Genomic DNA, 14,472 nt, shown 5'->3' with positions numbered 1-14,472 from the left:
AAAAGAACTAGTCGGCGGAGTCCATTTTGTACCTTGGCAAACTGTCGAAAAGCTTGCGGGCATCAACGAAGGAGCCGGCCGGCGAAGGGAGTCGCGCCGCCCTCGGACCAGCTAGCTGCCCTGGCGGCGTCTGACGGGCGTGCCATTGTCAGGACGAAGGAGCTGGCGGGGCGGCGAGGCGGCTTCTTGGTCGCGGCTGTGTCGGCGAGGTGGGGGTGGGAAGCTTTCGGAGCCCCGACGGCGATGGCGGCGACGTGGGAGGTGGCGGCGGTGGAGGGGGGTGGGAGGATGTTGCGGCACCAACAGCTGGCAGAGGCACTGGAAAATGGACGGCAGCGGCGTCGACGAAGGAGGCAGGTGAGTGTTTGTTGTTGGAATGGGAGAGGATGGCCAATGTGCCACCGGCTAGCGGGCCAGGGGAAGGAGTAGGCGGGCACCGCACGCGTTCGTCTCATGTCCGCGCCGACACAAATGAGGCTCAAAAATGGGCCAGGAATGGGTCGGCATGCGGACGTAAAGCGGACGCGCGTCCGTTTGGGTCAGCGCGTTGAGCCGACTTTTCTGTCTGCACCGACCCAAACAGACGTGCGCGGACGAAATGGGTCGCCGCGTTGGAGTTGCTCTTACGTACTAATATATATACGCCCCTTGGCTATGCAATAGAGATAAGTTGCATCCATGACATGGCATCATGAGCCCAGGTTTAGGGATTTCTTCCCTGAACGCCACAACTCGTCCTCCTCAATCAATTTTTTTTCGGCCCCCCGCCTCGTTCCATCCCTGCATCGACTAGGGCCCAATTGGATCGGGCCGACACTATCTCCTCCACACCTGCAGATCCCCGCATGGCGGCACCGTTCAGATCGCCACTCCCGCCGGCCTGCTCTCCGCCGCCCATCTCCAGCAGCCCCGTCTGCCCTCCGCCTCCAGGCTGGCTGGCTCTCGCATTGCAGGGCTGCTAGCCTGCTTCCCCGCATGCAGCTCTCCTCTGCTAGCGCGCATGCCTGGCTGTTTGCTGCTTACATGCTGCTGTCCTCCTTGTGCTGCTGCTTGTATGCTACTGTCCTCCTTGTGCTGCTCTCCTACATCTGTTGATCTGCTTCTACCTTAAGTGCCCATACGGGTGTTCCTTCTTCGCAGATTAGATTTTCCAAGTAAAAAAAAGGGAAGGGGGGGGGAGGGGGGTACAATATCATCTAGCATCTCTTCTTTCCCTTGATGTTTGGTGATTCTCGACGATGTTCTTTGTCGACTCCGTCTCGCACATACACCTTTCATCGGCGTTGTGCTCTTCCACTAGTTGCTCTTCTTTTCTGCTTCTCGCCGGCATCTCACCTGCACGGTCTCCTCCGCAACCTCTTCTGACTACATGGCTTTTGCATCTTCGTCTAGTGTATGCTTTCTAGCTTCTAGCTCTATGTTTTCCGCTGTGTCCACCAAGTCCGTTGCTCTTCTTCGTGTTTCTCATGTCATGCGAGTCCACCATATCTTTATCCGTCAGCCTCTTTCTGAACCTTGTCCTTTCTATAGGATTTTTGTGGCCTCTTTTGCATTGTCAATCTACGTCCATTCTCATGCTGCCGAGCTTCTTTTGCCGCCAGTTTTCTTGGGCTATGATTTTGTGTGCAATGCTTCATCCTCTTGATGTGCCAACTTCTTTTGACAACCCAACTTCACTTGATCTCTTGTATCTTCTACTGATGCGGTGTCTTCCTCTAATGCGCCATCTTCTCTTTATCTCCTTTGGCTTGACTCAACAGGTTTTGAAGAATCTTCATGCTACACTCTCAAGACGCGGATTCTGGGTTATCATTTATTTTCTAGTGTTACACTTCTTCAAATGCAATGCTATTGCATACACATTGCATTTGAGGGGGGTGTTAAGGAGTATTAGTATTGGTCTAGGAGTCCTTATTAGGTATACACACACACACACACACACACACACACACACACACATGTAAGAACTAATAGTGATAAAAACCATGGACAAAGAAAAGAAATTTCAAATATTAAACACGAAAATACTAGGGACTATTTGAAATCCTTAGATATTATTACAGAAACAGAACAGGCTCAATCAAATGGTGTGCTAACTCACCTGCATTTCTCAGTTGATACTAAATCGCCATCTACATAGCATCTCAGCTGGCTTCCTCCAGAAAAAGCTCTCCCTACTGTATGAGTAACAGAAAGGAATTTCCATTGCTTCGTTGGGAGGCTTAAAGGCAACAAAACACACTGATTCTTTTGACTGACAGACTGCATAAGGTAGATAGGGTGATTAAATTTGACATTAATACTAAAATCAAACTTTGTTATTCGACAACTGAAGTCAAATAACGAGCTCATGCCATGTGGATTTATATGTATAACTAAGTAACATATAGAGTTCTTATCAGCAAAATGGCCGAGTTTTTAAAACCATCTTGGTAATGGCTACTAAACAACTGTCCACAAACTCAACAAACGCACAGATAGCACCATAAACTTGTTTCAGTCATTTTAGTCCAAAAAACAATTTGGTGACGCAACATGTGTGCGAGTGGAGGACCTCGACCGAGGGGGAGTTTCAGCAAGGGAGTTTTCTGCAAATTTCTCAGACCGACTGCGCCTTCCACCTCAACACCATATCGCCGTCAGGTGGAGCCAGGACTCGAAGACGTTGTGCGCTACTTGCATGTGTCTCCCTTGCGGCAGGAGGCCAGGTCCCGGCGGAAGTACAAGCAGGAGACGCAGGTGTAGGAGCACCGTCACGCATTCTCGCTGGGGTGCGCGCAATTGGTCCAATTGCGCGTCATCTTCCCCACCAAACCATTTTTGGACTAAACTGCATCACTTAAACGAATTTATGGTGATATGTGTGCGTCTCTGGAGTTCATGGACTGAAGTACTCATTTCCTCAAAGTTTACGGAACAATGGTGTATTTCACTCAAATAGAAACATGGATTAAATCATACTTCTGTTAGAGTGGATTAATCTATGGTGAAACCAGCATTACATGATCAAAGATTAGTCAGTGAAATGGAGACAAATCTTCTTTTGAGGAAACAAAGAAATTTATTGAAATATATGTAAAACCAAACTAGGATTTTCATGAAAAAAACGTAAGTCAGCCACTATGTTGGATTTCACGCAATTATGTAGCCAACTTAGCGATCGAATAACCAACTTCAGAAAGTAATTTTGTCTTGAATAAATATTTCCCAATTTTACTGACCAAAGAATTTATTTGACAGGATATAATTTAACCAATGAAAAAGAAATACAAGACTAATTTACCAAAAGTTCTTGGAAAAGATGAAGGCAGCAACCACCATTACCTCATAGACTAGAGTATTTTTCCCAAGCATAGCTAAACATCCTTTTCCATTTTCCGTGAAAAAGGAGAAAAGGCCCATCATACCATTCTCAGGGAAGCTTTCCACTCTAAGCCAACAGCAGAAAGATAAACCTTTACTGTAAGGCCATTGAACAGGTGATTTTACTTCAATACCCTGTTGAGGGGAAGAAATTCACCACATAAATATTACTTGATTAAAACAAAGTAACTGTTCGGCAGCTTTTATTCAGAACCATGAAGAGAACAATATGGCATTGCTTCAAAATATAAACTTGTATACCATAATGGCAACTGAGGCAAATATACTTAAAATGATCATTAAAGTTTTGTCAGGAAACAGATTATAGAAAACAATTAAAGTACTGAAATGAAAATAACTCACAGAATCATGACCACTGAACTCAAAGAAAGCTTCAGGTCCCTTTTCCTTGAGCATATGACTAAGACTTGTCAAAAGCAATGAGCTATGCTTCTGCTTGACACTAATTTTCTCACCACGCAAGAGAGCAAACATTTTCCGGATATCTTTCCCGGAAATACTATGTCCTCCAATAATCTGAATTAACTCTGCAATTTTTATAACTGTGTCCTCCCATTCCTCAACAGAAAACCAGTCAAGAAGAAAGCTAAGTAATCCTGCTTTGAAACAATAAGTTCTATTTGTAATGGACCCTTTGAGCAATTGCTGTAAGACCACAAGCCCATAATGTTGAAGCGAAGTACTGCTCTGCCAATCAGAAGCGCCATTGTTACATAAACATATGAATGCAAAACAACAGTGTGTGTGTGTGTGTGTGTGTGTGTGTGTGTGTGTATGAGAGAGAGAGGGGCGAACCTTTTGTAGAACATTTAAGAAAAGTATAATTACATCTTCATTCTGTGGAGAAAAAGAAAACATCAGGGTAAAGAATCAAGTTACAATGCAGGTACAATTGAGTGAAGCAACTGAATATACAAGGATCACATTGCTTCAAAGATCATGAAGATTGCATACCTTTATTGTTGTCTTTTCATTTATCTCAAAAGTCCCATCGACAAGCATACCAAGTAGGGCATCCAAGAGTTTCCGACTTGGCAGCCATTTACAGAAGTCCAATAGCAAGCTTTGCAGTGTTTGGTAGCCCACACCAACCAACATTCTAAAAGCAGCCTGGATAAGATAAATCAGGAAAAAAAAAAGAGCATTAAGCAAGTACTCCCTCCGTCCGGAAATACTTGTCATCAAGATCAATAAAAGGGGATGTATCTAGATGTATTTTAGTTCTAGATACATCTCTTTTTATCTATTTTGATGACAAGTATTTCCGGACGGAGGGAGTAAGTTACATGAACCAGAGTAACTCCGCTCGTTGATTATGGCAACTTTTATTCTAATTGATGTTTCCAATTAATCCTTACAAAGAATGAAAGAAAAAAAATTGTGTGACCATTGAGAAATAGGAGAATTTTTTTATTGCTGGATAACCTGGTTTCACCAGAAATCAGCTGGTTCCACAACAAAGTAAACCTTTATAATTTTGGATGAATACCTTGTAACAAGAGGACAGCACAGGTGGCCATCCAGAAAAGACCAAAAACTATTATTGGCCCCATATAGCTCATACAGAGAACATGTGAAGCGAACTAAAGCAGTATATGATTACCTTGGATTCATCATTTTCAGCAAGTAATGAGGTCAACGTCTGAAGGACATTAAGGACCAATTGCTCCCCAACTGCTTCATCAAAAGTTCCATTCAATAAAGAGACTATATGCAGGAAGCACTCCCCATTGCGAAACAGATTTTGGTAATACTAGCAAAAGATATTAGGGATTCATCAGGCATGGAGTGCTACTAAAATTGGGAAGAAACAAGCCAATAATATGCAATTACTGTTCCCATCTATAAAAAAAACATACCGCGCGATCTATCAAAATGATCTCTCTCAAGGTAACTAATAAATCAATCGACATTTCTGCAAAGTTCTTTTCATGCTCTTTTGCACGAGTGAAGGTCTCTAAATATTTGGAGCATAGTTGCAACTTTGCTGTATGATCTTGTGCTGATGATGGAGGCAACTGATTGTAAGAAAGAACAACGAACAAGGGAGGAGAAAGTTAATTCTAGAAGTAATATCAAGTGTGATAAAAACGAGAGAATAGTAAACATGGTTATACCCTATATAAGGCAAGAACTTGCTCCAGTACATGTTTCCGGAGGTTCTCTTCTTGGAATAAATCAAATAGGCACCCAATACAATTGGCATTATGTAAAATTATCATCCTTCCAAGGTCAGATATTGTGACATATTCCTTGAAAAGGTTGAAAGCCAATTCGACACATGTAAGAGCATTCTTAATTCTCTCATCTAGAGAATCCATCTGAACATTGTTTGATTGAGAACCATTTCCCCTGAAGTCATCGCTTGGATGTGCCTTCCTTAGTTCTTGTGCTTGAAGGCATGCAACCTTCAGGACTCTGGTAAGCACGTCCAATGACTTGAAAGAAACTAGAGTTTGCTCAGTGGCAAGTTTCAGGATAACATGAAAGCTCTTAAGAATGGTAACAACCAATCCAGGACCATTAGTGCAGTGTTCCAGTGCACTTAACAATGCTGAGCATTCTGGCTACAAACAAAACAAAACTATTTTAAAGACATGAATGCAAAAAAACATGACAGTATTCAAAATTATGTAAAATGAGCAACATATTATGCGGGGAAGGAGAAATTTTGGATACCAGGTTATTTGTGTTTTCATTCAGTGTTGCAGCAAACTCCAAGAAGGAAATAGCTTCTGACTGAAGGATGTTGACATCAGGTAGATTACTTTTGTAGCCAGTTGATTCGGCAGCGTCAGTGAAATGATCAGTTTGTGTCTCAGTCTCACCAACAATCTGATGAATGCACTCCAGGGATGATCCGAAATAGAAAATTTTCTCTGAGAATATCAGATCCCACAAACCCTCCTCTCGAAAAGATTTGAGTAGAACTGGTGCTGAAATGAGAACTTTCTTAAATGTGCTGAGCATGTAATGTTGTAGGATATTTGATAAAATCCTGAATACACCAAAATAATTTATCAACAAAGGAAATTTACAGAACAGAACAATGCAGTTAAAATACATAGACAATTAGAAATTCAATCACCTGAAGGAACTAAGGAAACATGGTATTGCATACAGATACAGACAAAGGTGTTGACCATAAAGGAAAAAATTATAAACAGAACAATGAACAATTGCAAGAAGAATGAAAAAAGGAGCGACAATAGATACTACGAGACTAGCCGCGCTACGGAAAATTACTCATATGTTGGATAGTATCTAACAGATTTTTGGAAATGGCAATAATGCAATATGGTAGAATTAACTATGTAACAGAACTTTTTTCCTCTAAATCTTAGCTTGGACAGTATCTTATATGAAAGCCAATACATGGGAAGTTCATGGATGAACCCGGGTACATATGAACCCACTTCGGAAAACACATTTCTAAATGCTAAAAAAATCTGAAAAATGTTGCACGGATACGTCTCCATGTTCTATGTGTGTGCATAAAGTTTCACGAAAAAATAACTTTTTTTGTGGCCTGTGCAAAAAAGACAAAATTGTGTCGTGGAACGCTATTTAGAAGCACTGAAATTTGTCCTTTTTGCGGAGACAAAACAAGAAGACATTTTTTCACAAAACTTTGTGCCACAAACACACATTTGCGAACATGTATGCGTGAAATTTTCTTTTGAATTTTTCAACATTTTGAAACGTGCTTAAAGTGCATTTTTTGAAAAGTGGGTGCATATGCCCATGGGTGCAGGAGGTGCCCTCTTGCCAATACTCTTCATAGACTGGAAATTTTGAAACAGTGAGTGATAATTAACTAATCTAATTAACAAAGACATACACCAAATCAATGGGGAATAAGAACTTACCTTATATGGTTAGGCAATTCCGTTTCACTAGCACATGCTTTGATGCATGGGAAAACAGTTGAAAGAATCTTTATGATCCACCTTGCACATTGCTCCCAGTATGCCAACGAGATGGGTAGAGAAATTTTGGTAACAGTTGAACCAGGACAGTACCTGATCTCATTAGGAGGAAGAAGGAAAGAACAAAGTGCCTTGCTTAACTTTACAGAATACTCATTCCATTCGGTCGTATTAAGAATATCAACAGGACTTGGGAATGATTCTAATGTAGGTGAATTCCCGGTACTTTGTCTATCAAGTTTCCAGTTGGGCACCTCGGGATCAAGAAATTTCTGCTGATGAAACTCCTGAAACATAAATGCGGGCCAACAGATGCTGTTCGCAAATTTATGTATCCGTCCATTTTCACATAGGAACTGCAAATTGTTAACATTACCGAAACTGAATAAACAGTCAAGGATCCAAGAGAGACTGCAAACATTATATGTCATCTAAGTCGAAACAGAAAACAAAATTCTGACCAAAATGGTGAGCAACGACCTCATAGGTAAAGTTAGCACTATCAATCTATGCCGATGATCTAACTATAACTCGTTTGCTACATAAGAGGTCAGCATATGAAGTACCTATGTGTTATCATTGCTCCAGAAAGGCAGAATCTAGAAATAGAACAAAGTATTATAAGGAATGCAATGATCTATCTACAGGAAAAGTTATGCAACAGGATACACCGCTTCCCTCAGAATTTCCAAAGATAGTATCTGGAGCTGCAGAATGTCACTCCTGCAAAAGCATGTCATGTTAGAACACAAGAACGGAACTGAACGGCAAACACACAAAACACGATCAGATAAATGTATCTTTGCTATCGCAGATTGTTGTTAAAATGTGCCTTCAGTTTATAATGGTAAAACTGGTCCTATTGAACACTTGATAGCAGGTGCTCCTTACATTCCAAAATGTAAGTGGTCTAGTTTTGTCCTAAGTTAAACTTCTTTAAGTTTGACCAAGCCTATAGAAAAATATATCAACATCTACAAAACCAAGTTAGTTTCATTAGATCCATCATGAAATATATTTCCATACTGTATTAATTTGGTGTCATAGATGTCTAAGTTCTAAGTTTGACTTAGGACAAAACTAGAATCTCTTTGATTATGGAATTGAGGGAGTGGCTAAGAAGACACTAACATTACTATAAAGCTGTCTCCTCTAGTAGAAAGGGAGATGTAAGATATTGCTCTTCAATGGCAGTGCATGAAAGCTGGCAGCACTAGCTGTTGTAAAGTACAAGCTACAGAATATGTATCAATTTATTAATATTGAAGCTCGGTGGAACAGATGAAATAAATGGTCGCAGAACTAAATTCTATGGCACGGAACAAAGCAATATGCCACTGCTGAAACAGTGAAACACTTACCTTTCATCACTGGGGACAAAAGAATGCTTTGAGACTGAAAATTTGCTTGATGGTAGTCCCAGTCCATCCAATAGAACCTCCAGTCCTCCGATGCTTCTGAAATGATTCTGTGCACGAGTATTCTCAGATATTGTTGATCTCAGAGCATACAAAGTTATAAAGTGAAGTGACAAGTCAGTCCACTGATCTTTCAAATTTAGTCTTCGAATGACCCTTAAGAGTTCTGCAACAAACAATTTCAGATAAGTAACATAATAACGATGGAAAAGCATAGGTTACTTACTATAATATCAGAGGCTTCTGAAAGAGTTCATTAACAATGCATTCATGGATGTGCTACCAGCTGATATGTACTCCCTCCGTTCCTAAATATAAGTCTTTTTAGGGATTCCAATACAGACTACATATGGAGCAAAATGAGTGAATCTACACTCTAAAATATGTCTATATACATCTGTATGTAGTCCGCATTGAAATCTCTAAAAAGACTTATATTTAGAAACGGAGGGAGTACAAAACAACATATACACTACCTATGTACGGAAGAGTGCGGGGTTTTTTTTATATACCAAGCTCCAGTGAGTTCTTGTCTTAGAAAAGTCACAGTGTAGTTATTAATTTCAAAAAAGAAACTAATATCTACTCCCTCCGTTCGGAAATACTCGTCGGTAAAATGGATAAAAATGGATGTATCTAGAACTAAAATACGTCTAGATACATCCATTTCTCCAACAAGTATTTCCGGACAGAGGGGGTACATGTTAGAGTGCACTTTAAGTCTGCAAGATTTCACAGAGAAATATTTCTAAACTTGGGGCCCGCATAAAGACAAATATGATGATAAAAAAATACTCCCTCTGTATCAAAATATAAGATGTTTTTTTACACTATGACAGTGTCAAAAAGCGTCTTATATTTTGATACGGAGGGAGTAGCAAATAGTGACAGCGTATTCACAATTATAGATCATGTGTTCTTCCTGTGCAGTTCGCCAAAAAGAACATTTTTCGTTAAACGTTGCTTATTCTACATCTACTCATAAGAAAAGAAAAAAATCCAAAACTTGTAATTGTATTTTTATTGTTTGCAAAATAGAGAGCTCATTCAAGTTCAGGAGCTAAAAGGAAGTACAATGTATGGAAAAGCTAATCAACATGCACTGTTTTACCACAACTACAGATATATTTGCTAAAATGTGAACGCTTATGCTCTCTCTCTCCCTCTCCCTCTCCCTCTCCCTCTCCCTCTCCCTCTCCCTCTCTCTCTCTCTCAAAATAATAAATGACATTTCAGGTTTTGATACAGTCTCTGGCCCACAACGTTGACCATTATTTTCCATATGAATATATTAGTAAAATTTATAAAATTATGAGTGTATTTTTTCATAAAAAATGTAGTTATAGTATTTTCCCATGAGAAATTCAAATAGTATTTGACATATCGATGGTCAAAATAAGAGAAGTTTGACTGCATGCAGTCTATTCCGAATGAAGGTACTCCCTCCGATCCATATTACTTGTCGCTCAAACGGATGTATCTAGACATATTTTAGTGCTACATACATCCATTTGAGCGACAAGTAATATGGATCGGAGGGAGTAGTACTTTGTTTATCCCACATTCAGGGATGATCCACAAGTTGCTCACTTCCATCTACAGTTATACCAAAACATGTCTTGATTGCATCAATAATATCCACAGCCTAATATCAAGAGTGGAACCTACATGCCATCTAATCTTTGTTTTGATATTTCCTGCAGAATATTTCTCCAGAGCGGAAATTACGCATTGCACTTCAAGCTACTAGCAAACTCTTATAAGTAAAGTGGAGTTGTGGACCATGCTAGAACTGTAAGAGTTACGCAATGTAGAGACTAAGATTCCCTGTCCTAAGCAAGTAATGAAGCAAAATAAAAGATATAATCAAATGTATACAAAGTACAAACATTGAAAAACCAACTTTACCTACTAACCAATTGACTCCGCCAGCTTCCATAACTGAAACAATGGCTTTTTGCTGCCAATTTCTATCAGAAACAAATCTTCTTATAGCATTGGGAGTAACTGTGGCTAAGTTGTTTGATGGGGTATGATCAGTGCTATTGACAACCCGTGAAATTCTTGTTGCAGCTGGCTCCAAATCCATGAAGTTTGAAATTATCGTAACAATGTGTACAAGAATCTTTTGCATCATCCTCATATTTTCTACAGTTCTATTTGACAGTTGTTCATCTGTGGCAAGCAAACTTGTCAAGGTCTTGAGCTTTACAACTGCGGCTGAATATACAAAAGAAAGGCCAGTTAAATTAGATTCATTACAGAATTAACATATATATCACCGCTATCATAACCTATGCTACAAGGAGATTCATAACATGGAGAAAGGAGTAAAGAATCAACATGAATCTAGGATAATAAATACCCAACTAAAGAAAGAATCTACCTTTCAAAAGAGCAGTAACCTTTTGCACACCTCCATAATAACTAAATACTCTACAGTTATGCACTGAGCGAGTAACAATGGTGAAACACTCCAAAACAGGCAATACTTCAGTGCTTAATCCCAGGTCTGTGGATTGCTCTGAGAGATTAGCCGAGGATTCTGGACAGCTGCTGCCTGCGAATACAGGAAACAAGATCGATCCAATTATCACCGAATCACTGCAGTTGCTAAACCTAATAAACCACTATAATTAACAGTTGGCACGGTATAACAATTGGTCATTGTTAATCTGGTATGTAGAATGCAAGTGCTCATTTTAGTGTAGTACAATGAACTTCCACAATAAAAGAAGCTGAAAATGTTCAAGAGACAGTTCAGGGAATAAATAACTGACTCAGGAATTTACGCCACACAGCCTTTCGGTGTACTTAAATTGAACCTTACAATTTCTACCTGCTTGAGAGCATCTAGCGAACATTACAAATTTAGAACTGTGTTTAACATTATTTGATTAGTGAACTAACTGCTTCCTAAGTCATATATTATCTCAATTCCCAGGTCTAGCAATTGTTTTGCTCCTTTTTCACCAGTCTTGGTCTTAGATCATTCAGTGAGAATGACATACAACCATGTCCTTATAGTCATATGGCAGCTTGAGAAGGTGTCAGTAGTGAGTGGAAACTTGAAAAAACATTGTATGCTAAGGTATAAGAATGGTAAATAAAGGGGCCAAGAATCCGCAGTAAAGAAAGATATATTTTCTTCAGTGGGCCCACTTACTCTCAGTAACAAATGAAGTTAAATGAGAAATCTCCTGAACGAGAATAAGGATGACCTCAGAAGGATGCCCACCAGAACATCCTATAACTGTATCATCTGATACTGATCTCCGGTCAACTGATTGATCAATACGGTGTGGCTCCCAGTCTTTAAATGCTTGTATAAAATGCAGGACAAATATTTGCAGGGACTTCTTCTTTTCAGCCTATGAAATTGTTGACATGAGAAATGGACATTGTCATAAAATAAATAGGAAACGTGCTATAGAGAAATTATAGGGTTTAAATACTGTTATAAATCATAAGTACCTCCTCGGTATTATTATCTAGTTGGAAAAATACAAATGTGTGCTTAAACTAATTTACATGATTTAGAATATAAATACGTTGATTCATTCATGAACTTGGACATCTCCTCTCTTTATACATTTATGTTTATGTGCAGCGGCGTGCGTGCAAGGGGCAATAATCAGTGCATAAGTGTGAAGCACTATTGGTTTAGAAGGGGTTATGTTCGTTAAAATATAGGAATGACCAGCATAAGGTATCCTAATTAGTTAGAAGTGTATATTTATGTTAAGAAGATAGTTCAGATTTGATCTTGTGTTTTGGTTGTCCTAGCTATCCTTTTCAGGTCACCGTCAGTATAGGCACGGCATTGCCAGCTATTTTTGAATAAACAAAGAATATGCATAAGTTCTCTATAGTCTCTCCATATACCCTTCTTTCAGTCTTAAAGCAACTCTACACGACAGTGAAGAGCCTTGCCAGCAGCAAGATGAGGACAATCTCTCAAGGCTCTGCCCTCAGAGACTTACCCAACCAAGTTCCATAATAATACAGGATTCTTATTGAGGATATTAGTCCAATTACTCACTCAGTAAATTCAACAAGAGATACTCAAGTATTAGGAAATATTTCATGTTGCACCAAAATCAGGAGATGTATGCTGACAACTTCAAGTTTGAGGCTACGGTCTGCATTTTCGCCAGGTTTTTTGCGCTACTAATCGAAGGAATGAGTGACACTATCTGCACTACGCGAGGTTTTTTGTGATATAACTGAAGGACCCAGTGACACTATCTTAGATATAGTAGTGAAAATTTCTGTAAAGGGGTGAGTACCTTGTCGATGGCATTCTCGTACCTCTGCCAGAGTGTGTTTAAGATTCCTTCCTCACCAGTGTCACTGGAACCATATAACACAGGATTAGGATAAAATGCCCACATTCGATCGCAAAACTAGCAATACTGCACCAGCTTCTGGTACATTTCATTAAGAAACAGTAATGGTGAATGAAAACGTGCAACAGAGTTTAGTTGTTTTTCTACATTGTAACATCACGGTACGTTATGAGCTTACAATTGGTGAAATTAGGTATAAGGAACCAGGGTAATCCATTCAACTACCCAATTGCCAATGATTTAGTGTGTCTCCAGCAAAATGCTGAGCAGACCTAGTGAAATGGAAAAGGATGAACAAATTAATCAATATTTTAAATCTCTAGGATCATAGTGTTACCGTTCTACTATCAGTTAACAAATTAACAGGTGTAGCTACTTCCAATTAGCTAAGCCATTACCCCCACCTGGAGGCTTCATCCAAACAAAAGCACGAACAACTTAACAGACTGAAGTAATAAACTAGAAAATCAAAAACCCATCCGTCACCATCCAACAGTAGCTCGAAATTAGGCAACGTAACTTGAGCATCCACCCACGCAGTTCACACGAGCAAGCCGCGTTTCCCCACCGCAAACGAGCCAATGGCAATTCGCGAGTGTTCGGGAGTAGGGCTGTGTACCTGAAGCGGACTCTGGGGGAGGGCGCGGCGGCGAACTTGTCGGCGGAGGGGGAGCCGGTGCCGCCCCCGCCTCCGCCGGGGCTACCTCCACCGGCACCGGCGCCGCCACCGCCGGAGGCCGGCGAGGAGGGCGACGACTTGCGGAGGAGATCAGCGACGCCCTTCACGATGTTCATCGCCCCCGATCGGACGCGGCTAGCAGCAGCAGCAGCAGCAGCAGTTCGAGCAGCGCATCACCTCCGCCTGCGCGCGCGCTCGCGGGGAAGACGACGAGCCCGCGGGATTCGCTCCGGATCCAACCCAGCCCGGCCCCGATCCCCGGGTAGTGACAGGAGTGGAGACGAGGTGGGGGGAGATCGCGTGAGGGGGATCGGAATTCGGGGAAATGTTTTGGTCTCTAGCGTGCGTGCGAAGCCTTTTTTGGTTTAGTCGGATCGAGGAGGAGTGCGAGAGGAGAGAGGGATCTGGATTAATTCTGGAAGGAAGCAACGGGGAGATGCGGGGGGGGGGGGGGGGGGGGGGGGGGGGGGAGCTCATGGGGGCGATTGGATAAAAATGTGAATTTCTATAGGGCCTTTTCCGCAAAAGGGAGTGCTCAGTATGGTGAGCCAGAGTGGGCTTCCTTGCGTTCTGCGCTTTTGCATGGGTGACCCTGTGGATTCTTGGATTCGCTTCGTGAGAGTTGACCCTAGTTTGCTGATGTCGAGGTGGAGGACGTAGCTTGGAGCGACGAGTTTAGAGTTTTTTTAGTGGAAAAACTCCACCTATATATT

At 41.0% G+C, this 14,472-nt stretch overlaps 1 protein-coding gene across 3 annotated transcripts in view; it reads right to left on the bottom strand.

The window, feature by feature from the left end:
* The window catches only part of LOC123143952 (BEACH domain-containing protein B), a 28,464-nt gene extending 14,300 nt beyond the window's left edge, over nucleotides 1-14,164 (bottom strand). For 2 of the 3 annotated variants that reach the window (XM_044562943.1, XM_044562944.1), the window contains exons 1-17: nucleotides 13,700-14,164; nucleotides 13,021-13,084; nucleotides 11,898-12,102; nucleotides 11,118-11,291; nucleotides 10,640-10,951; nucleotides 8,675-8,897; nucleotides 7,983-8,036; nucleotides 7,254-7,694; nucleotides 6,064-6,382; nucleotides 5,502-5,951; nucleotides 5,244-5,402; nucleotides 4,988-5,137; nucleotides 4,339-4,494; nucleotides 4,180-4,221; nucleotides 3,727-4,071; nucleotides 3,325-3,498; nucleotides 2,102-2,262 (exon numbers count right to left, since the gene is read on the bottom strand). In XM_044562943.1, coding sequence (XP_044418878.1) covers nucleotides 2,102-2,262; nucleotides 3,325-3,498; nucleotides 3,727-4,071; nucleotides 4,180-4,221; nucleotides 4,339-4,494; nucleotides 4,988-5,137; nucleotides 5,244-5,402; nucleotides 5,502-5,951; nucleotides 6,064-6,382; nucleotides 7,254-7,694; nucleotides 7,983-8,036; nucleotides 8,675-8,897; nucleotides 10,640-10,951; nucleotides 11,118-11,291; nucleotides 11,898-12,102; nucleotides 13,021-13,084; nucleotides 13,700-13,875 — 3,605 coding nt within the window. In that variant the 5' untranslated portion in view covers nucleotides 13,876-14,164. Of the gene's footprint in view, nucleotides 1-2,101; nucleotides 2,263-3,324; nucleotides 3,499-3,726; nucleotides 4,072-4,179; nucleotides 4,222-4,338; nucleotides 4,495-4,987; nucleotides 5,138-5,243; nucleotides 5,403-5,501; nucleotides 5,952-6,063; nucleotides 6,383-7,253; nucleotides 7,695-7,982; nucleotides 8,037-8,674; nucleotides 8,898-10,639; nucleotides 10,952-11,117; nucleotides 11,292-11,897; nucleotides 12,103-13,020; nucleotides 13,085-13,699 lie in introns of those variants that run through there. The other variant, XM_044562945.1, reaches the window with a different exon arrangement.
* Nucleotides 14,165-14,472: the final 308 nt, after the last annotated feature.

Source organism: Triticum aestivum, chromosome 6D (assembly GCF_018294505.1).
Source record: "Triticum aestivum cultivar Chinese Spring chromosome 6D, IWGSC CS RefSeq v2.1, whole genome shotgun sequence".
Classification (NCBI taxonomy): Eukaryota; Viridiplantae; Streptophyta; class Magnoliopsida; order Poales; family Poaceae; genus Triticum; species Triticum aestivum.
Note: the sequence above shows the minus strand (reverse complement) of the source record. Positions and strands in the feature narration are given on the sequence as shown.